The 23985-nt window shown below is 40.2% G+C and overlaps 3 protein-coding genes and 1 pseudogene across 3 annotated transcripts in view; 2 read left to right on the top strand and 2 right to left on the bottom strand.

The window, feature by feature from the left end:
• Positions 1-23985, top strand: part of LOC139548778 (zinc finger protein ZFP2-like) — a 497157-nt gene that overhangs the window by 73403 nt on the left and 399769 nt on the right. The gene's annotated exons all lie outside the window — the stretch shown is intronic.
• LOC139548755 (zinc finger protein ZFP2-like) overlaps positions 1-23985 on the bottom strand; it is a 154774-nt gene that overhangs the window by 45854 nt on the left and 84935 nt on the right. The window lies entirely within an intron of this gene.
• On the top strand, positions 7023-12911 carry LOC139549041 (zinc finger protein 391-like). Its single transcript, XM_071359117.1, has 2 exons — positions 7023-7678; positions 11258-12911. Exons 1-2 carry the CDS (start codon positions 7294-7296, stop codon positions 12124-12126), a joined length of 1254 nt encoding a protein of 417 aa, XP_071215218.1. The 5' UTR covers positions 7023-7293; the 3' UTR covers positions 12127-12911.
• Positions 19460-20646, bottom strand: LOC139550217 (zinc finger protein 180-like; annotated as a pseudogene).

The raw sequence follows: 23985 nt of genomic DNA, 5'->3' as shown, positions 1-23985 counted from the left end.
ATTGGTAAATGGGTAAAAAAAAGCAGACATTGAATATCCCTTTGAGCATGGTGAAGTTATTAATTACACTTTAGATGGTGTATCAATATACCCAGTCACTAATTCAGTTGCTGGAGAGGAAGGAAACCGCTCAGGGATTTCACGATGAGGCCAATGGTGACTTTAAAATAGTTAGTGTTTAATGGTTGTGATAGGAGAAAACTGAGGATGGATCAACAACATTGTAGTTACTACACAATACTAACCTAAATGACAGAGTGAAAAGATGGAAGCCTGTACAGAATACAAATATTCCAAAACATGCATTCTGTTTGCAATGAGGCACTAAAGTAATACTGAAAAACAATGTGGCAAAGCAATTAACTTTATATCCTGAATACAAAAGCGTTATGTTTGGGGCAAATTCAACATCACTGACTACATATTTTCAAGCATGGTGGTGGCTGCATCATGTAATGGGTATGCTTGTCATTGGCGAAACTAGAGGCGTAACTACAGTCCCTGGTTCTAATCTAATGATCATCAGCTGCATCATTTTATGGTTCTAATCCAGGCAGTATCACTTCCAGGTTAAGCGAGCAGTGTGTCAAGATGTGCAGTGCGGCTTGGCAGGGTCGTGTTTCGGAGGACGCATGGCTCTCGACCTTCGCCTCTCCCCCGAGTCCGTAGAGGAGTTGCAATTGGATTTCATGACATTGGTGAAAAAAAATATATATAATACACTGGTACTGAAATTAGATTTTTAATCACCTGGAAGATGTGTCAAACCATGTAAACACCTGCAAGACTTCGGTTAGAAGTGAATCACCTGGCAGATGTGTCAAACCATGTAAACACCTGCAAGACTTCGGTTAGAAGTGAATCGCCTGGCAGATGTGTCAAACCATGTAAACATCTGCAAGACTTTGGTTAGATTACACTTTTATGAAATAAATGAAAAATAAACTTTTGGTTCCTCAACTGCGTTACCCACTTCAATCCGCAGATGGCGATGTGCGTCTTTTAGGTTCAGGCGATACTGCCAGTGTGACGTATAATCTAGTGGACGGGACGCTCCTTCAACAACAACAGCTAGTCAGACACCTCGGTAGCTTTCTAGCAAACATAGCTACAACATTCACGCTCTTTACACTGTTTTGGTGTATATTAGGCGCTGTATATTAAACACACTTCTGTTGTATGTACTTGTTGGCTGGTTAAGTTAGCATTAGCCTAGCTAGCTAACATCTCCGACCATGAGCTCACTAAACTACTCTCCTTCTGTTAAAAAAGAGGAGGTCTGCTGGACGGAGAAAGAATCTATGGGACTGAACATTGTCGTCAAAGAGGAGGAGGAAGAGGAAGAGGAGACTGTTACAATACAAAAACAAGTGGAGGATGAGGCTGTTACCGTGAAAGAAGAAGAGAAAGATGTTTCAGTTAAAGAAGAGGAGGAAGTTTTTGGATTGTAGCAGAAGGAAGAAGATCGGATTAACAGCAGTAAGTACAGTCTTAAACAGAACGTTAACAATGGATCAATGCATCCAATCTAGAGGCGAAAGAAACGCACACCTGTTTAGGAGAGGTGCTGGCTAGCTGAGTAGAACACCTGTTTAGGAGAGGTGCTGGCTAGCAGAGTAGAACACCTGTTTAGGAGAGGTGCTGGCTAGCAGAGTAGAACACCTGTTTAGGAGAGGTGCTGGCTAGCAGAGTAGAACACCTGTTTAGGAGAGGTGCTGGCTAGCAGAGTAGAACACCTGTTTAGGAGAGGTGCTGGCTAGCAGAGTAGAACACCTGTTTAGGAGAGGTGCTGGCTAGCAGAGTAGAACACCTGTTTAGGAGAGGTGCTGGCTAGCAGAGTAGAACACCTGTTTAGGAGAGGTGCTGGCTAGCAGAGTAGAACACCTGTTTAGGAGAGGTTCTGGCTAGCAGAGTAGAACACCTGTTTAGGAGAGGTGCTGGCTAGCAGAGTAGAACACCTGTTTAGGAGAGGTGCTGGCTAGCAGAGTAGAACACCTGTTTAGGAGAGGTGCTGGCTAGCAGAGTAGAACACCTGTTTAGGAGAGGTGCTGGCTAGCAGAGTAGAACACCTGTTTAGGAGAGGTGCTGGCTAGCAGAGTAGAACACCTGTTTAGGAGAGGTGCTGGCTAGCGGAGTAGAACACCTGTTTAGGAGAGGTGCTGGCTAGCAGAGTAGAATCAACCAAATGTATTTATATAGCCCTTCTTACATCAGCTGATATCTCAAAGTACTGTACAGAAACCCAGCCTAAAACCCCAAACAACAAGCAATGCAGGTGTAGAAGCACGGTGGCTAGGAAAAACTCTGTGGAAAGGCCAAAACCTAGGAAGAAACCTAGAGAGGAACCAGGCTATGAGGGGTGGCCAGTCCTCTTCTGGCTCTGCCGGGTGGAGATTATAACAGAACATGGCCAAGATGTTCAAATGTTCATAAATTACCAGCATGGTCAAATAATAATAATCACAGTGGTTGTCGAGGGTGCAACAGGTCAGCACCTCAGGAGTAAATGTCAGTTGGCTTTTCATAGCCGATCATTGAGAGTATCTCTACCGCTCCTGCGGTCTCTAGAGAGTTGAAAACAGCAGGTCTGGGACAGGTAGCACGTCCGGTGAACACCTGTTTAGGAGAGGTGCTGGCTAGCGGAGTAGGATCATTCGAGGAGCCTGCTAATACCTTAGCTTTTCTGAAGACGACAGAAAAAGCGTGCCTACCTCTCATAGTGCATCAAAATGATTTGAGCACGAGCACGCAGGGCAAAACTTAAGTACACACTCCCCTACTCCCAGGATGCAGACAGGGCATAACGTAAGTACACACTCCCCTACTCCCAGGATGCAGGCAGGGCAACACGTAAGTACACACTCCCCTACTCCCAGGATGCAGACAGGGCAAAACGTAAGTACACACTCCCCTACTCCCAGGATGCAGACAGGGCAAAACGTAAGTACACACTCCCCTACTCCCAGGATGCAGGCAGGGCAAAACGTAAGTACACACTCCCCTACTCACAGGATGCAGACTTGCATAATAACAAATCAACATGCCATATTAATATATGAACCTGGTGAAATTCACACAGTACTTTAACAACTGTTACATGAAAGCTACCTGCATCTATCAATCCAATGTTATCATGATTTGTTATCAGGGATATTATACTTTAGTAATCCACAATGACCTGGTGATGTAACAGTCTAATAATTACATTGTCTTCCATATTCCTACAGATACCTTGTAACTGGAGATTCCTTCAAAACGATTGCCTACAGTTACCGTGTAGGGCACTGCAAGGTTGGGTGACCAGGGTCATCTGGGACTGCCTCCTGGAGGAATTCAGGTGTGTGAAGGCTACCTGTGTCCTGCGTAACTTCATGAGGATGGACACGAGGACCAGGAGGGGATTTGCAGCTCTCCGCCGTGTCCCAGAGGAGGAGTCTGCTGCTCTGCAGGATGTTTCAAGGATGGGGTCCAACAACGCAGCAAGAGAGGCAATCCGTGTGCAGGAGATCTTCACCTCCTACTTCTTCAAAGAGGGTACTCCTCCCTGGCAACACCATAGACTACACTATGCACAACCAAAGGCTCTTTTAAGAGGGTGCTGTTCCCTGGCAACACCATAGACTACACTATGCACAACCAAAGGCTCTTTTAAGAGGGTGCTGTTCCCTGGCAACACCATAGACTACACTATGCACAACCAAAGGCTCTTTTAAGAGCCATCCACATTGCAATAAGAGTATTCTTCCATTTACTTAGCTATGTCAACTGCAGTTATTCAATTCACAGTGTCTCTCCCTTTGATTTCTACTTCTCATGTGAGGGTGCTGTTTAGGTAAGGGTGTGATGTCTGTGCAAAAACAAAACAGGCTGTTTTAAATCACTAATATTGAAAAAACGTAGAACAATTAGACACTCTATAACCCACACCTACACACTCATGTATCAATCTGATTGATGGATTGTGTTGTGCAGTAAGCAGGTTCAGGTGTATAACTGTGGCTCCTTCCACCTTCAAAGAATAGGCAAGAGGGCCAACCATGGAGAATAGTAAGACACTTCATTATTTCTATAACTACGCTATATTGTTTGTCCTTGTGTGTCCGTTCATGTTTTTCAGCATAAAGTACTCTGCAGCCACTTAGTGTGGTGTGGACACCAGGTGAGGCCACACACAGATTCCTGTTGAACACTGTGGCTTTAACTACCTTATTTTCTCAATAACAGTCTCTCTCCTTCACTTCATCCCTCTCTCCGCTTCTCCCTAAATCCTCTAGGTTATATCAGCTGTGTCGGTGAACCCCTCCTGCATCTGAACTGGCTACATAGAGGGCACAGCATGATCAGAGGTGAGAGGTCACTTGGTCAGGACAACAGGAAGTATTATTAAAGAGATGCTTTACATTGAAATACAGACAGAGATGCAGTAGTCCCAGAGTTAATGATCCCAGGTCAGTTTATATTATACAGGAAATATTATTAAAGAGATGCTTTACATTGAAATACAGAGAGATGCAGTAGTCCCAGAGTTAATGATCCCAGGTCAGTTTATATTATACAGGAAGTATTATTAAAGAGATGCTTTACATTGAAATACAGACAGAGATGCAGTAGTCCCAGAGTTAATGATCCCAGGTCAGTTTTGCATTTCACCTCCTGATTGATGATTAACAATGTTAGAATAAAAAATTAAAACACAAGGCTTAAACATGCTCTCTCTCTCCATCTGTCTCTCGTCTGCAGATATGTTTTGATGTGAGAGGATGCCAACCCCCAGTCCCATCATCGCCACCTCACCTGCTTTTAAGATAACCTTTGGGCCGACTAGAGACACTATTATGTAATTGTGATGAACTGAGAGAATATTTAGGTAGCACTGTGATTCATTAATCATGTGCTGCCTTCCCTGCTCCTATGTGCTTACCTCTTTCCCTTTCGGTCTTTTACACCTCTCTCTCCACCTCCTCTTTCTTCCTCTGTTTTTATAATGCACAACAGATGTGCATTGAAGTACAGATTGAACTTGTATTTATAACACTTGGACAATGAGCTTTTCAAAAAAGCGTTTCACATTCTCTACTGGTTGAAATGAAGTGTAATGTGATGAAATACTCCACCTATCCTGTGTTTATCAGATCAATGCAGATGAAGGGCATTAGATGTTGAGATGAACCGGTGTTAAGAGTATTTACATGATGCATAGGAAGTGTAGTGTTCTGTTTTAACATTATATTTCTGTATATATGAATTAACTAGTTAAATCCTGTTTCTAGTCTATTAGTTACAATGTGTAACCATTGATGTCCCAGGACCAAGATTGGTAAACACTGTTGAAGTGTATAATTGTAATACATACATGCAGACACAGCATCATTCAAATACTGGAATTTGATTCTCCTGGTATTGGATATGACTGAAAAATAATCTCAAAGACATTCATACCTAAACTGCACCTTTATTTGCCAAGGTAGAGTACATGATCATTGAATATATTAAATGTACAGGCTACAATGTGGGGATCTCATGCATGGTAATAACTACATGTAAATAAGACGTGCATCCTTGGCACAACATGATATTATATTCTACTCAGTCCATAGGCTTCATTAATGTCATTCAGGCTGTTTTGAAGTTGATACAACTGGCTATGATAGCTGAGGTTCATAGCTAGGTTCTGAACTAATATGTATACCAAACGTTTGGGTCCATACACAGATCGGCTAAATAGCTAGCTACACATCCATAGGCATAGAGGGATTTTAATCATCCACTGCACAATAAGCACGAACATAGCTAGCTACGTTATTTCATCTATCTGCATGGTAAATATCAGCAAGGAAAGCTTACAAAATTGTACATTCAATTTGCAGTAAATTCTTCAGCAAGCTAGATTCTATACATCCACTGTTTCACAAATCAACCGCCTGGTTTGCTGGTTGTTTCAGGAGTCCCTAAAACAACCAGAATTACAATTTCATACTCATGTCACAACACCCATAAAGCTAGTCAGCTAGCTGGCTAATGTTAGCTGGGTCAGCTAGCTGGCTAATGTTAGCTAGTCAGCTAGCTGGCTAATGTCAGCTACCTTGCTAAATGGCGATTTTCATAAATTAACTTTATGATAAAAAAATGCATAATCATTTGTCTCTACATGAACTAACATTCCTGTCAACTGTACATGTTTTTTGCATGATTCGTTATGACGTTATAATCCCTTACAGTTGCTTCCATTCTAGTATTTCTGTCCGCCACCTTTGATTCAGTTCAGTTCTGTGTAGGGGTACCCCTCTCTTCTAGTATTTATGTCCGCCATCTTTGATTCAGTTCAGTTCTGTGTAGGGTTACCCCTCTCTCCTAGTATTTCTATCCGCCATCTTTGATTCAGTTCAGTTCTGTGTAGGGGTTCCCCTCTCTTCTAGTATTTATGTTTGTCATCTTTGATGCAGTACAGTTCTGTGTAGGGGTACCCCTCTCTCCTAGTATTTCTGTCCGCCATCTTTGATTCAGTTCTGTGTAGGGTTACCCCTCTCTCCTAGTATTTCTATCCGCCATCTTTGATTCAGTTCAGTTCTGTGTAGGGGTTCCCCTCTCTTCTAGTATTTATGTTTGTCATCTTTGATGCAGTACAGTTCTGTGTAGGGGTACCCCTCTCTCCTAGTATTTCTGTCCGCCATCTTTGATTCAGTTCAGTTCTGTGTAGGGTTACCCCTCTCTCCTAGTATTTCTGTCCGCCATCTTTGCTGAAGAAAGTCTAACAGTCACTAGCGCAGCAGCAGCCTCCCCCGGTCCTAGTGCCGGGCCGGTAAGATGTTTAAGATGCGATGGCGAAATAAGAAGAAATAAGAAATCACAGAAAAAATATATTGACTGATATTGATCTATTTAGGGGGGGCTAATTAATATTTTAGGAATAGCTAATTCCCTGAATCCTACCCTTTAATTTTTTGTCTGAAAATTAAATTTACATTTTACTCAACTGCGTTGCCCACTCCAGTCAACAGATGAGGTCTGCGACTTTAAGGCAATGCTGCTACTGTGACGTATAATCTAGTGGACGGAACGCTTCTTTCAACAGCAGCAACAGACAGTCAGCCACCTCGGTAGCTTGCTAGCCAAAATAGACGAACCAATAAAGCTCTTTAGACGCTTTAGTGTATATTTGCCACTGTATTTTAAAACCACTTCTGTCGCTTAGTTAGTTATCCGTTTTAATTTCATATTTACGGTATTGTTTTTATTATTCATCTAGCGGGCTGGTTAAGTTAGCTTTAGCCTAGCTAGCTAACATCTCCACCCATGAGGTCACTAAGCTACTCTCTTGTTAATGAAGAGGAGGACTGCTGGACGGAGAAAGAAGCTCTCGTCAAAGAGGAGAAGGAAGAGAAGGATATCACAGTAAAACAAGAAGTAGACGGTGAGGCCGTTACCGTGAAAGAAGAAGAGAAAGACGTTACAGTGAAAGAAGAGGAAGACGCGTTCAGATTGAAAGAGGAAGTTACAGTAAAAGAAGAGGAGGAAGAGAAAGAGGAGGCTGCAGTTTTTGGAGTGAAAGAGGAGGATGGGGAGATGACTATCACATTGGAAGAAGAGGAGGAGGAAACTGAATATCTGGGCTCGGTTTCCCAAACGCATCTTAAGGCATCCAATGGTTCTAAGGATGAACGGGCCCTGATTAACACAAGTAAGTACTACCTTAAAAACAGAGGCACAAACTCTGCAGTTGTTGAACTGTTTTATTTTTTTATTTAACCAGGTGGCTATGATGTCATAATGATAGTTTAACATGGTGACCATGATGTCATAATGATAGTTTAACCAGGTGGCCATGGTGTCAAAAGTTAAGACTTTTTGTATTTAACCAGGTAGGCCAGTTGAGAACAAGTTCTCATTTACAACTGCGACCTGGCCAAGATTTTATTTTTATTTATTTCACCTTTATTTAACCAGGTAGGCAAATTGAGAACACGTTCTCATTTACAATTGCGACCGTGCCAAGATAAAGCAAAGCAGTTCGACACATACAACAACATATGGTTACACATGGAGTAAAACAAACATACAGTCAATAATACAGTAGAAAAATAAGTCTATATACAATGTGAGCAAGTGAGGTAAGGGAGGTGAAAGGCAAACAAAATATATATATAAATAAATAAAAATATAAAAAGGCCATGGCGGCGAAGTAAATACAATATAGCAAGTTAATAAAAAATAAATAAAATAAAAACACTGGAATGGTTGGTTTGCAGTGGAAGAAAGTGCAAAGTAGAGATAGAAATAATGGGGTGCAAAGGAGCAAAGAGCAAAATAAATAAATGAATACAGTAGGTAAAGAGGTAGTTGTTTGGGCTAAATTATAGATGGGCTATGTACAGGTGCAGTAATCTATGAGCTGCTCTGACAGCTGGTGCTTAAAGCTAGTGAGGGAGATAAGTGTTTCCAGTTTCAGAGATTTTTGTAGTTCGTTCCAGTCATTGGCAGCAGAGAACTGGAAGGAGAGGCGGCCAAAGGAAGAATTGGTTTTGGGGGTGACCAGAGAGATATACCTGCTGGAGCGCGTGCTACAGGTAGGTGCTGCTATGGTGACCAGCGAGCTGAGATAAGGGGGGACTTTACCAAGCAGGTTCTTGTAGATGACCTGGAGCCAGTGGGTTTGGCGACGAGTATGAAGCGAGGGCCAGCCAACGAGAGCGTACAGGTCGCAGTGGTGGGTAGTGTATGGGGATAAAGATAAAGATAAAGCAAAGCAGTGTGACACAGACAACAACACAGAGTTACACATGGAATAACATGGAATAAACAATAAACAAGCCAACAACACAATAAACAAGTCAATGACACAGTAGAAAAAAAGAAAGTCTATATATAGTGTGTGCAAAAGGCATGAGGAGGTAGGCAATGAATAGTCCATAGTAGCGAAGAATTACAATTTAGCAGATTAACACTGGAGTGATAAATGAGCAGATGATGATGTGCAAGTAGAGATACTGGTGTGCAAAAGAGCAGAAAAGTACATGTACAGCTGCAGCGATCGGTTAGCTGCTCAGATAGCTGATGTTTAAAGTTGGTGAGGGAAATATAAGTCTCCAGCTTCAGCGATTTTTGAAATTCGCTCCAGTCACTGGAAGGATGTGTGGTGTTAAAGGGGAAATCTGCAATTACCACATCCATATTTTGATTTTTAAATTATTTATTTATAGCCATTGATTCTTGAAGAATATAACACATGCCTCATGAGCTTAGTTCAACTGTTGTACCCCATCAGAACACCAAATAAGCTTTTTTTACTCCAATGTATAGAAACAATGTAAATCAACAGACTCAACATGGTTAAAACTATAATGTTGATATCATGGATGGTCAGTCCTTGCATCCATAGGTCTGTCTATGAATTTGAAAGTAGTTACATTTCTCCAGCCCCATCCATCTTATTAGCAAAATAGTGGTGGAATTACAGCTTTGTTATTGGTTGATTGATTCTTGTGTGGCTTTTTTAAAGGGACAACCTAGTATTTAAACAGCAACAAAATGGCTGCCCAGAGACTTGGTTTGGTAAACAGCTGAGGGATGGGGTCTGGAGAAATGTAACCACTCTCAAATTAATAGAGAAAGCTATTGTATCAACCGTAACCCAAAACCTAGCGACCTCGTCAAGAAGTTCAGACATCTTGGCAAAACAGTTTTAAGGTGTTGGCTTGACAGTCGCTGGACCCAGGTTTGAGTCCAGCTCAGGGATACCCCCTGAATTCACTACACTATGAATACAAGGACTGGCCATCCATGATGTCATAATGATATTTTAACCAGGTTTCTAGGATATATAGTATATTCTAGAATTCATCCATGATGTCATAATGATAGTTTAACCAGGTTTCTAGGATATATAGTATATTCTAGAATTCATCCATGATGTCATAATGATAGTTGAACCGGTTTCTAGGCTATATAGTATATTCTAGAATTGCCAGTGTAGATTTCCTGTGGGGGTCAAATTGTTAGAGCTGTTGATAAATCATTGTATAATATTCAGCGTTTATTTTCATGCCATTACATCAATATCGCCCAACCAGAAGAGAAGAACCTCTTCCTGATCCACCTCCTCCTGCTGGCCTTCATACATTCTGACGTTGCTGGTAATCGGCTACACAAGCAGTCAGCAACCTACATTTGGAGTGCAAATGTATCTTACCATTTCTACTGATCTGGTGCCAGTTATGATTTTCATATGTTCATTTTACTGGAACAGTTTCATTTCATTTATAATAGTATCTCAATCATTGTCTGTGATTAATCTACATTCTATCTAAATGAAAATTATACAAATCTAAAAGTAACTTTTATTGCCATTGCCACCTATGTAAAAAAAATAGCCTACATAAAGCCAACAAATAAAAACATTGCAAATTACTGTCCTATAAATCACATGGCCTGTCCATAACGAACTTGAAACATTGTTTAAAATAATTCTGGGCCCTCAGTTTCCCGTGCCTGTGAGTTCAAGACAGACACAGTTGTCGGCTATTTGTGAAAGGGATAAGAAGTAATCAGGTATTTTACGACATTTCCACTGGATCAGCGCATTACGTTTTTCCCTTTTGTGCCGGGTGGTTATCGAAAGGGCGAGAGCTGGAAATGTCTTTCAAATACTTTGAGGAACTATTGTCATTTGCAATTGATTTTGATTAGACTTTGTTTACTTGCTGTTTGAGGTGAAGAGAAATTTGCTTTGAGAAGCTCCTCAGCTCATTGGTGGTGGTGCGTTAAGACAATCAGAAATACTATCAGACATCCCCAAATTGGCACATTTATAGGCCTACATTTGGGCTCAGGCCAGGTAGACTAGTCCTACTTCTATATGCGTAGTAGGTCTATGTTGTTAGGTTAAGTTAGGGGTCCTACAGTAGGTCTAATTTGTTGTTGTTATGGGTCCTACAGTAGGTCTATGTTGTTGTTAGGGGTCCTACAGTAGATCTATGTTGTTGTTGGGTGAAGTTATGGGTCCTATAGTAGGTCTATGTTAGATGAAGTTAGGGGTCCTACAGTAGGTCTATGTTGTTGTTAGGGGAAGTTTTGTGCCAATTTGGCAAACACTTAGTGTACAAACCCTCATTAATATTGAACCTGAATTAATAATTAACCTTAATAACTTGAATAACTCAATCATCGATGTTACTACTAATGTGAAAACAAGACAAAATATGACTATTCTTGCTCATTTTGTGGGCCTTTAACCATCTGTCTGACTTTGTTATTCACGCAGGAGAGAGATGTGACTGTCGTGGATCCTCTAGGGAGCCTCAACAACCTCATGATGCTGACAAGGCAGAGAAGAGTCTCTCCACATTAGAACACCTCAAGAAATACCAGCAGAGACCCACAGGGAAGAGAACTCACTGCTGCTCTGACTGTGGGAAGAGATTCACCTCATCAACGGGCATTAAAATTCATCAGAGAATCCACACAGGAGAGAAACCTTTTAGCTGTACTCAATGTGGAAAGAGTTTTACTCAATCAGCCAGCCTGATATCACACCAGAGAACACACACAGGAGAGAAACCTTATAACTGTGCCCAATGTGGGAAGAGTTTTACTCGATCAACCGACCGGATATCACACCAGAGAACACACACAGGAGAGAAACCTTATAGCTGTGATGAATGTGGGAAGAGATTTGTTACATCTAACAGTCTGACTAAACACAGGAGAACACACACAGGAGAGAAATCTTATAGCTGTGCTCAATGTGGGAAGAGCTTTACTGAGTCTAGCTGTCTGACTAGACACCAGAGAACACACACAGGAGAGAAGCCTTTTAGCTGTAATCAATGTGGGAAGAGGTTTACTCAGTCAACCAGCCTGAAATCACACCGTAGAACACACACAGGAGAGAAATCTTATAGCTGTGCTCAATGTGGGAAGAGCTTTACTGAGTCTAGCTGTCTGACTACACACCAGAGAACACACACAGGAGAGAAGCCTTTTAGCTGTAATCAATGTGGGAAGAGTTTTACTCAGTCAACCAGCCTGATATCACACCAGAGAAAACACACACAGGAGAGAAATCTTATAGCTGTGCTCAATGTGGGAAGAGTTTTACTAAGTCTAGCAAGCGGACTACAAACCATATAACACATACAGGAGAGAAATCTCAGCTGTGATCAGTGTGACCAGAGATAATCTGATAAAATACCTCTGATCAAACATCAGAAAATACATACATGAAGGACAGAAAACTTATAGCTGTGATCAATGTGGGACGAGTTTTGTTCGATCTAGCGATCTGACAGTGCACCAGAGAACACACACAGGAGAGAAATCTCATAGCTGTGACCAGAGATACTCTGATAAAATACCTCTGATCAAACATCAGAAAATACATACATGAAGGACAGAAAACTTATAGCTGTGATCAATGTGGGATGAGTTTTGTTCGATCTAGCGATCTGACAGTGCACCAGAGAACACACACAGGAGAGAAGCCTTATAGCTGTGATCAATGTGACCAGAGATACTCTGATAAAAGATCTCTGATCAAATATCAGAAAAGACATACATGAAGGAGTTGTTTCATGATATTAATGAAATAATGTCACAATGTAGAATGTTTTAACATTGTAGAAGGAGTATTTTAATGATGTCACAATGTAGAATGTTTTAACATTGTAGGAAGAGTATTTTAATGATGTCACAATGTAGAATGTTTTAACATTGTAGAAGGAGTATTTTAATGATGTCACAATGTAGAATGTTTTAACATTGTAGTAGGAGTATTTTAATAATGTCACAATGTAGAACTCTGAACGTTTGCCCCTGTTCTATTGATTTCAGCATGATATGGATGCTCACGGAAAAATACAGGCTCTGAATTGAAAGAGTACTATTTATGAGATTTAACAAAAAGTGACTAACAAAAAGAGTTGTGTTACACCACATTGGTGACCCACTTGAATCAAAATGCAACACTTCGAAATGTAGCGAGCTGTTTTCTACAAATTGTCCTCTAACCAGGGATGTACACATTACTCCCAGATTCCGTGTGGTTTTTGAGCTGTTAGTTTTAACAGGACGTGCAACCTCATCTCCCCTCTCGCACAAATGATTTTACCGATGAGTTATGACAAATAAGTGTTGTGTTCCTTTGTTTAGCGACCCTTAAATTGAGATGCATCACTCCAAAATGTAGCTGACTGTCTTCTGCAGGTTGTCCTCTAACCAGTGAGGTGAAAGATATCTCCCATTTCCATGTGTTTTTTTAGTTGTGTTCGTTTCAACATCACGTACATCCTGATTTCCCCCCTAATCGATATCAGTAATTTATACACTGCTCAAAAAAATAAAGGGAACACTTAAATAACACAATGTAACTCCAAGTCAATCACACTTCTGTGAAATCAAACTGTCCACTTAGGAAGCAACACTGATTGACAATAAATTTCACATGCTGTTGTGCAAATGGAATAGACAAAAGGTGGAAATTATAGGCAATTAGCAAGACACCCCCAATAAAGGAATGGTTCTGCAGGTGGTGACCACAGACCACTTCTCGGTCTCTACACAAAGAGTACTGTTTTTACAGCAGATACTGTCTGCTGAGAATTATAGGTATCTTTCATACAAATCTTAACCTTGTGACCCGTTCTATACGTCTGTTGTTCGTCATGTAGGTTGAAAGGGGTGTATCTTGGCTATAAAAGACCTTTGTACTTTCGTCCTGTGGGTCAACCAGCCATCATTATCGTAGGGCACTCAATTGATTCACTTTATATGTGTACGTTGTATTTACCTGCTCCCTTATTAATAAGTGAATAAAGATTTAGTTTAAGAATAACTCTGACTTGTGTGGTAAGTTTCTCTCCTCATTTGATATTAAAGAAGTTAACCACCACATTTGGCGATGGGGATGTGAATCTTCACTTGGTGACCGCTCCTGATGACCTGGGTAACTGACCTGGCTCCTGACGACCTGGGTAAATGACCTGGCTCCTGATGACCTGGCTCCTGACGACCTGGGTAAATGACCTGGCTCCTGATGACCTGGGTAAATGACCTGGCTCCTGACGACCTGGGTAAATGACCTGGCTCCTGACGACCTGGGTAAATGCCCTCAAACCTAGTTTTTTTTTAAAAAAGAGGTGAGCGAAACATGCAAAGTGTAGTTTATATAAAAGTCTAGTAAGCTCTGAGTGTGTATTCCTGTGTGAGCGGGGCACCTTGGAGGTGTAGACAGGGCCGAGTCAGTGGAGGATGATCTGAGAGTCAGTCGACTCTCACTAGATTAATTTCTGAGAAGATCTGAAAAGATCATTTGTATGCTAATAGATTTCAGTTTGTATTGACTGCTATGTAGGTTAAATGTACACTTCAAATGCAGCTGTCCTACAACATATCTGTACCTTCTTCTTGATCCCAATTGCATTGTGTCCATGTTCTGTCCTATAAGAATTTCAAAGGAAGAGAAAATGTGTCAAGCAATTAAATATATATATTAAATAAATATTGAAAGATAAATGGCATTGACATACAATGTAATGTAAAATAGAAGAACATATTGGAGAAAGCACTAGCCAATACAGTACTGCCATACAGTAACAGTACTGCCATACAGGCCTAATATCACATTTCAAGATATCTTTGTACACAAATTGTTCAATATTTTATCATTATACAAAAGAGGTAGTCTAGACACTGTATTAATACCATTATGCATTTGAATCCCATCTACAGCTACCATCTAAGATATTAATTTCCCTCCACAAGGGGGCGGACATGTACCGTTTCCAAAATGGGATAGTATTGTACATGTAACGTTTCCAAAATGGGATAGTATTGTCCATGTAACGTTTCCAAACTAGGATAGTATTGTCCATGTAACGTTTCCAAAATGGGATAGTATTGTACATGTAACGTTTCCAAAATGGGATAGTATTGTACATGTAACGTTTCCAAAATGGGATAGTATTGTACATGTAACGTTTCCAAAATGGGATAGTATTGTACAGGTAACGTCTCCAAAATGGGATAGTATTGTACATGTAACGTTTCCAAAATGGGATAGTATTGTCCATGTAACGTTTCCAAAATGGGATAGTATTGTACATGTAACGTTATGCCCCGTTGTGAGTTAATAGTATTGCATGCTGTAGCAGGCTATATAAAGAGGAAGACCTCCATTGACGATTCAGTTCGTTGTAACATCTCGTCTGGACAGGTCACCGTCCTTCGTTAGTTAGTTAACGTTAGCTAGTTCATTCTCACAAAAGTGAGAAATAGTCTAGATTGGAAACTTACGTTAATGAGTGTAAAGCCATGTTGGCTTTATGGAAATGATATACAATATATGGGAAAGAATATAGTTGAGGGAAATAATCCAAACCTAGTTGTGCCTAGTTAGGACATAACGTTAGCTAGCTAGATAACGGTACTGTACTGTAGCTCATACAACGCCGACGGTCAAACCCGGCTTTCTAATACTTACGGAAATTAACTATAGTAACGTTATGGAAGCTATTCACAGAAAACCATTCATTGTATTCGTTATTTATTAATAGTATGTTATATTATTATATAAAATATTTCGAGACATATTCAGAGCCAAACATCAACCAAAACTTAACCTTTTTAACTGTTGTCGCATCCAAACTTGTCACCATCGTTTTCAGTTGTAATTGCGAAGTTCCCGGAAGAAGTCCAGCAACAACGGAGGTTCCTCGATGAACCCACCTTCTAACAAGTTCTTTGAAGAACCTTTTGGGGCTGTTTTTCATTGACCAAGAACCCTACGGTTCTTAGGGGATCTGAGAACAACTCCAGTTGAACCCTTCATTTTTAGAGTTGTAGTCGGCTCTATTTACTCTCAGATTCAAAACATGATGATTAGCATCAACGATCAAGTCAGCTGCTGCTGCTCCAATACAGTATGAGGTGAGACGGTGAACTGATGTTAAACCGGGCAGTCAGCTGCTGCTGCTCCAATACAGTATGAGGTGAGACGGTGAACTGATGTTGAACCGGGCAGTCAGCTGCTGCTGCTCCAATACAGTTTGAGGTGAGACGGTGAACTGAAGTTGAACTGGGCAGTCAGCTGCTGCTGCTCCAATACAGTATGAGGTGAGACGGTGAACTGACGTTGAATCATAATTAAGTTAATAAAAATGTATTAGTGAAACTGTTAAAAATCGTATACGGCATATTAAATATATTACGCTATTGTTATCATATAGAAACATCATGGAATATTGTACATCATATTAAATATATTACTCTATTGTTATCATATAGAAACATCATGGAATATTGTACATCATATTAAATATATTACTCTGTTATCATATAGAAACATCATGGAATATTGTACATCATATTAAATATATTACTCTATTGTTATCATATAGAAACATCATGGAATATTGTACATCATATTAGCATCAACATACATTATTGTTTCATTCAATTTCACATAAATAAGGATATTTAATATTTTCATGTTCAGAAGTCAGAACCCATCACCTGCTATGTAAAAGAGACAGAAGAATGCACAATGGTCAATGCTATCCGGGATCCTTGGGACATTCCTACCCTAAACCCTAACCTTAACCATTTAAATATGCTAGGGACGTCAACTTCAATATGCTAGGGACGTCCCAAGGATGTATCTCTACCTGAAAATACATGATCTAAGTGATTGATAGTTGGCATTCACCAGTCATAATTCCTTATTTACTTGAACTACTAAAATAGTGATTTTGTCAGACAGCATAGACAGCAGCTCTACACTTTATTGACTAACTGATCCATTCATCCTTCCATCTCTCCTCAGCCTTCCTCTTCTCTGAAGACCCAGTGAGGGTGGAGCTCAGTCAGAGAGCTGTTGAGGGACTGGTTAGGGAGAACACTTCTACAGCCAGAGAGGTGAGAGGTCACACTGGTTAAGATGGCAAATATTTATGTCCTCTTAGAGGTTCATCACGTCAGCAAAAGGGAATATGTTCCATCATCTATATTTATTTACATTAGTGCAAGTTGTCCATTGATAGTGCTGAAATGTCTCACCCCATTTGGCTGTATGAAAGTTAATTTCCCCTCAGGCACACACATTTGTTCTTTGCTATTATGAAGGTCATTTGTGTAGAATGTACTTTTCCCCACTCATTCACCCCATCTCTTTACATTGCTTATTTATATTCAGTGGCCTGACTGCATCCAGACTATGTCAAAGGCCCATCTTGGTAGATCTGAACATAATGCAGCTTGGAGCGATCAGATGACAGAAGTCACATTTAGGTGCCAGGTGTAACTGAGACCATAGATGCTCCATATCCATTACTTTGAGTGTTTTATATAATATGACTAAATGTGTTTCTATGTTGCAGGGACAATCAAGAAATGGAACAATAAGGCAACAGAACAAGACATAATCAGAGCTGTGGGAGACCACCTCAAGCCCCTGGTAGAGCCGGGGGTGGTGTTTACCACTTCACCAGCAGAGCTGTGGGAGACCACCTCAAGCCCCTGGTAGAGCCGGGGGTGGTGTTTACCACGCCTTCAGCAGGCTGGAAAAGTGATACTGTTTTTCATACTAAGAGGGACCAAGAGTCTGTTGATTGGTCATTGGGTTAATTTGTTGAAATCGAATCAAGCTTTATTTATACAGCACATTTCAGACATGATGCAACACAATGGCTTCACAGGGGGGGAAAAATGAAAATAAATAAAAATATTTGGTACACAACAAACAGAAGATTAACAACTGAAAGACTAATGAACATTCTAAGGAAATACCATTGATTGAAATATTAATTGGATGCAATATCCAACCCAAAATACAAGCTTGTTTTTTAGGAGGGGTTCTCAAAGACACTATGGGGGTGTCGATTGAAAGTTGACTAGTAACAACAACTGGGACATAAAAGACACCCACCATGAGACCCACTAAATCTGCCCAAGAGAAAAACTATAATAAATAAATATTAAATAATATAAATAAATAATATTATAGTACCCGAAAATTGTCAGTTGATTGTATACATAATTAATTTCTAAATGTTACATGAACTGTAAATATGAAATATCAAAACCAAATGTTTGTTGATATGTATTGTATGTATAATATAGAACATAAAGTAAAATGTATAAATTACTGATATCGATTAGGGGGGAAATCAGGATGTACGTGATGTTGAAACACAACTAAAAAACAAATGGAAATGGGAGATATATTTTAGCTCACTGGTTAGAGGACAACCTGCAGAAGACAGTCAGCTACATTTAAATTTAGGGGTCACTAAACAAAGGAACGCAACACTTATTTGTCATCACTCATCGATATCACGTTGAAATCAATTGTGCGAGAGGGAGATGAGGTTGCATGTCCTGTTAAAAATAACAGCTCAAAAACCACACGGAATCTGGGAATAATGTGTTCACCCCTGAGGACACATTAGAGGACAATTTGTAGAAAACAGCTCGCAAATTTAGAAGTGTTGCATTTTGATTCAAGTGGGTCACCAACGTGTTAAGTGTAACACAGCTCTTTTTGTGTTAGTCACTTTTTGTTAAATCACATAAATAGTACTCTTTTCATTCAGAGCCTGGATTTTTCCCAAGGCTAATATCCAGATCACGCTGAAATCAATTGAATTAGGGTTCTACATTGTGAAACTCCTTAAAATACTCATACTACAATGTTAAAACATTCTACATTGTGACATTAATTCATTGATATCACAAAATAACTCCTTCATGTATGTATTTTCTGATGTTTGATCAGAGATTTATTATCAGAGTATCTCTTGTCACACTGAAAACATCTATAAGATTTCTCTCCTGTGTGTATTCTCTGGTGTGACGTCAGGTGGCCAGATGTAGTAAAACTCTTCCCACATTGACCACAGCTATAAGGTTTCTCTCCTGTGTGTATCCGCTGGTGTATAGTCAGATGGTCAGATCTAGTGAAACTCTTCCCACATTGATCACAGCTATAAAATATCTCTCCTGTGTGTATTCTCTGGTGTAAAGTCAGATGGTTAGATCTAGTAAAACTCTTCCCACATTGATCACAGCTATACAATTTCTCTCCTGTGTGTGTTCTCTGGTGTAGAGTCAGAGAGCCGGATGTAGTAAAACTCTTCCCACATTGAACACAGCAATAAGGTTTCTCTCCTGTGTGTGTTCTCTGGTGTCTAATATGATAGCTAGATGAAGAAAAACTCTTCCCACATTGATCACAGCTATACCGTTTCTCTCCTGTTGAGTCAGATTGCTAGATGTAGTAATACTCTTCCCACATTGATCACAGCTAAAAGATTTCTCTCCTGTGTGTGTTATCTGGTGTAGAGTCAGAGTGCTAGATGCACCAAAACTCTTCCCACATTGACCACAACTATAAGATTTCTCTCCTGTGTGTGTTCTCTGGTGTGATGTCAGGTGGCCAGATGTAGTAAAACTCTTCCCTCTTCCCACATTGACCACAGCTATAAGGTTTCTCTCCTGTGTGTGTTCTCTGGTGTAGAGTCAGAGTGCTAGATGCACCAAAACTCTTCCCACATTGACCACAACTATAAGATTTCTCTCCTGTGTGTGTTCTCTGGTGTGATGTCAGTTGGCCAGATCGACCAAAACTCTTCCCACATTGACCACAGCTATAAGGTTTCTCTCCTGTGTGTGTTCTCTGGTGTGATGTCAGCTTGCTAGATGTAGTAAAACTCTTCCCACATTGATCACAGCTAAAGGGTTTCTCTCCTGTGTGTGTTCTCTGGTGTAATGTCAGCTTGCTAGATGTAGTAAAACTCTTCCCACATTGATCACAGCTAAAAGGTTTCTCTCCTGTGTGTGTTCTCTGGTGTAATGTCAGCTTGCTAGATGTAGTAAAACTCTTCCCACATTGATTACAGCTATAAGGTTTCTCTCCTGTGTGTGTTCTCTGGTGTAATGTCAATTGGCCAGATGTAGTAAAATTCTTCCCACATTGACCACAGCTATAAGGTTTATCTCCTGTGTGTATTCTCTGGTGTGATGTCAGGCTGGTTGACTGAGTAAAACTCTTCCCACATTGACCACAGCTATACGGTTTCTATCCTGTGTGTGTTCTCTGGTGTAGAGTCAGAGAGCCGGATGTAGTAAAACTCTTCCCACATTGATCACAGCAATAAGGTTTCTCTCCTGTGTGTGTTCTCTGGTGTGATGTCAGGCTGGTTGACTGAGTAAAACTCTTCCCACATTGACCACAGCTATACGGTTTCTATCCTGTGTGTGTTCTCTGGTGTAGAGTCAGAGAGCCGGATGTAGTAAAACTCTTCCCACATTGATCACAGCAATAAGGTTTCTCTCCTGTGTGTGTTCTCTGGTGTCTAATATGATAGCTAGATGAAGAAAAACTCTTCCCACATTGATCACAGCTATACCGTTTCTCTCCTGTTGAGTCAGATTGCTAGATGTAGTAAAACTCTTCCCACATTGATTACAGCTAAAAGATTTCTCTCCTGTGTGTGTTCTCTGGTGTAGAGTCAGAGTGCTAGATGCACCAAAACACTTCCCACATTGACCACAACTATAAGATTTCTCTCCTGTGTGTGTTCTCTGGTGTGATGTCAGGTGGCCAGATGTAGTAAAACTCTTCCCACATTGACCACAGCTATAAGGTTTCTCTCCTGTGTGTGTTCTCTGGTGTAGAGTCAGAGAGCCGGATGTAGTAAAACTCTTCCCACATTGAACACAGCAATAAGATTTCTCTCCTGTGTGTGTTCTCTGGTGAATTGTAATGCCTGATGAGGTGAATCTCTTCCCACAGTCAGAGCAGCAGTGAGTTCCCTTCCCTGTGGATCTCTGCTGGTGTTTCTTGAGGTGTTCTGATCTGGAGAGACTCTTCTCTGCCTCTACAGCATCATGAGGTTGTTGAGGCTCCCCAGAGGATCCACGATAGTCCCGTATCTCTCCTGTGTGAACAACAAAGTCAGACAGATGATTAAAGGCCCACAACAGCGGTAATCCACTGTAAAAGGTGATGCCAACAGCATAGCCATGATGTTGTACAACAATTGATGTCTGTAATGAATGTTAAAATTACTTGACAATTGTCTTAAAATGAGCAACTAGTCATATTTTGTCTTGTTTTCACATTAGTAGTAACATCTAAGATTGTAGACTAGCAATAAGTTAATCATGTTGTTGAAACTCTAAGCAGTGAGCCAGACGACTTTTGGTCTCCAATATAGGCCCCTTTCTGTGTTTGCTAAAATTGCGGCACGAGGGCGATGCAACACAACTTGATTGTAGAAACTCCTCCCTGCTAATGAGGAAACCGATAGTTATGGAAGTAGTATATCTGCTAATGAGGAAACCACTAGTTATGGAAGTAGTATATCTGGTAATGAGGAAACCACTAGTTATGGATGTAGTATATCTAGTAATGAGGAAACCACTAGTTATGGATGTAGTATATCTGTTAATGAGTAAACCACTAGTTAAGGATGTAGTATATCTGCTAATGAGGAAACCACTAGTTATGGATGTAGTATATCTGCTAATGAGGAAACCACTAGTTATGGATGTAGTATATCTGGTAATGAGGAAACCACTAGATATGGATGTAGTATATCTGGTAATGAGGAAACCACTAGTTATGGATGTAGTGTATCTGGTAATGAGGAAACCACTAGTTATGGATGTAGTATATCTGCTAATGAGGAAACCACTAGTTATGGATGTAGTATATCTGGTAATGAGGAAACCACTAGTTATGGATGTAGTATATCTGGTAATGAGGAAACCACTAGTTATGGATGTAGTATATCTGGTAATGAGGAAACCACTAGTTATGGATGTAGTATATCTGCTAATGAGGAAACCACTAGTTAAGGATGTAGTATATCTGGTAATGATGAAACCACTAGTTATGGATATAGTATATCTGGTAATGAGGAAACCACTAGTTATGGATGTAGTATATCTGCCTGGAGCAAAAATGGTGAGCAAAGATTTGAGTTTTTCACAATGTATTCTGAATGTGAATAGGGGAAAACTCAGGGGAGTAACCTCCATTTCCAGGTTGCTTATGAGTGCATTTCACACTACTTTGGATTATAATTGTAAGGCTCGTTTGAATGTCCTGCTTAATATAATGTTTGTGTCATCACAAATCAACCGCTTTGTATTTAAAAAACACTTCAACCAGTAAAATGCTCTTTGTCTAGCTTTTCCATCAACCTGACAATGAGGGTTTGTACACTATTTGCCAAATTGGCCCATAACTTCACCTAACAACAAATATACCTGTAATGAACGAAGAAGCACTTTGATTGCTGTTGCATGACATACATAGTGTACTCTAGGATCCATAACAACAACATAGACCTACTGTAGGATCCATAACATTACCTAACAATAACATAGACCTACTGTAGAGCCCATAACAATAACATAGACCTACTGTAGGACCCATAACTTCACCTAACAATAACATAGACCTACTGTAGAACCCATAACAATAACATAGACCTACTGTAGGACCCATAACTTCACCTAACAATAACAGACCTACTGTAGGACCCATAACTTCACCTAACAACATAGACCTACTGTAGGACCCATAACTTCACCAAACAAATAAAGGAAAATAGCTCTGTGTGTTGTACAATAGCCTATCCATCAAGGAACAGTTCTCTCTCTACACATGAGCTAAGTATCTCCGTGTCCAAACAGACTAACGAGACCCTACTGTAAATCAACATTATAAACATCAATTTGTTAGGGATGTTGGATCCAACGTGGAGCACGGCATAACTGTCTTTACCAGAGTAATGAATGAAGAAGAACTTTGGTTGTTGTTGCATGTCGTGATGTTTGTCATGTGACTGTCATTCAGAAAATGATTTCCTGGATCAGCTGATGATAGTTGAACATGTGACTAACTAAACAGCTACAGTATTAAGAATGATGTGTAATTATTGAAGAACTGCGTTAATGACAGTATCCACTTGGGTGTTGTCAATAAAGTTAAGGTGACTCTCGGTTAGAACCCTTGAATTTAGCAAACTCAAATGATTTGATTTGGAATTTCTGTGCCCATGAAAACTGTTTTCCCACCGTAATATAAGGAAACTAAATGTTACGTAGGTAGAGTGTATTTCAGAGATCTGAATACAAAAAAGTGTACTAACAGGACAATAACCTAAACCACAAGGCCAAATCTACACTGGAGGAGCAAACCAAGATGACATTGAATGTTCCTGAGTGGCCTAGTTACAGTTTGGACTTAAATCATCTTGAAAATCTATGGAAAGACTTGAAAATGGCTTTCTAGCAATGATCAACAACCAACTTGACAGAACAGGAAGGATTTTAAAAAGAATAATGAATATTCACATGAAGATCAGTCTCCTATTGGATGACATCACGACTTCCCATCAAGCCAACTCCTTGAAGGCCTTACTATGACATCACTCACTCCTTCTAGTTTGCAGTTGTCTAAAAAAACACTATTTTGCTCAAAACATTTATTTGTTTCCCTTTAGTGTGTTTATACTTTACTGTATTTATATATCACTTTTCAACAGGAAAAGTTAAAATCACTGGAGGACGTCATGAACAATACAGTGTGTGCAAATGGAGTACAGAGGCAATAAAGGCAATGAATAGGCCGTAGTAGCAAAGTAATTATAATTTAGCTGTGTACAGCTGCAGCGATCGATAAGCTGCTCTGATTGCTGACGCTTAAAGTTAGTGAGGGAGATATAGGTCTCCAACTTCAGCAATTTTTGCACTTCGTTCCAGTCATTGGCAGCAGAGAACTGGAAGGAAAGGCGGCCAAAGTAGGTTTTTGGCTTTGGGGATGACCAGTGAGATATACTTCCTGGAGCGCATGCTACGGGTGGGTGTTGCTATGGTGACCAGTGATCTGAGTTAAGGCAGCCCAGCAAAGACTTATAGATGACCTGGAGCCAGTTGGTTTGGCGACGAATATGTAGCGAGGGCCAGCCGACGAGAGCAGTGGTA

Source organism: Salvelinus alpinus, chromosome 2 (assembly GCF_045679555.1).
Source record: "Salvelinus alpinus chromosome 2, SLU_Salpinus.1, whole genome shotgun sequence".
Lineage (NCBI taxonomy): Eukaryota > Metazoa > Chordata > Actinopteri > Salmoniformes > Salmonidae > Salvelinus > Salvelinus alpinus.
This window is presented reverse-complemented; position numbering and strand designations above follow the sequence as displayed.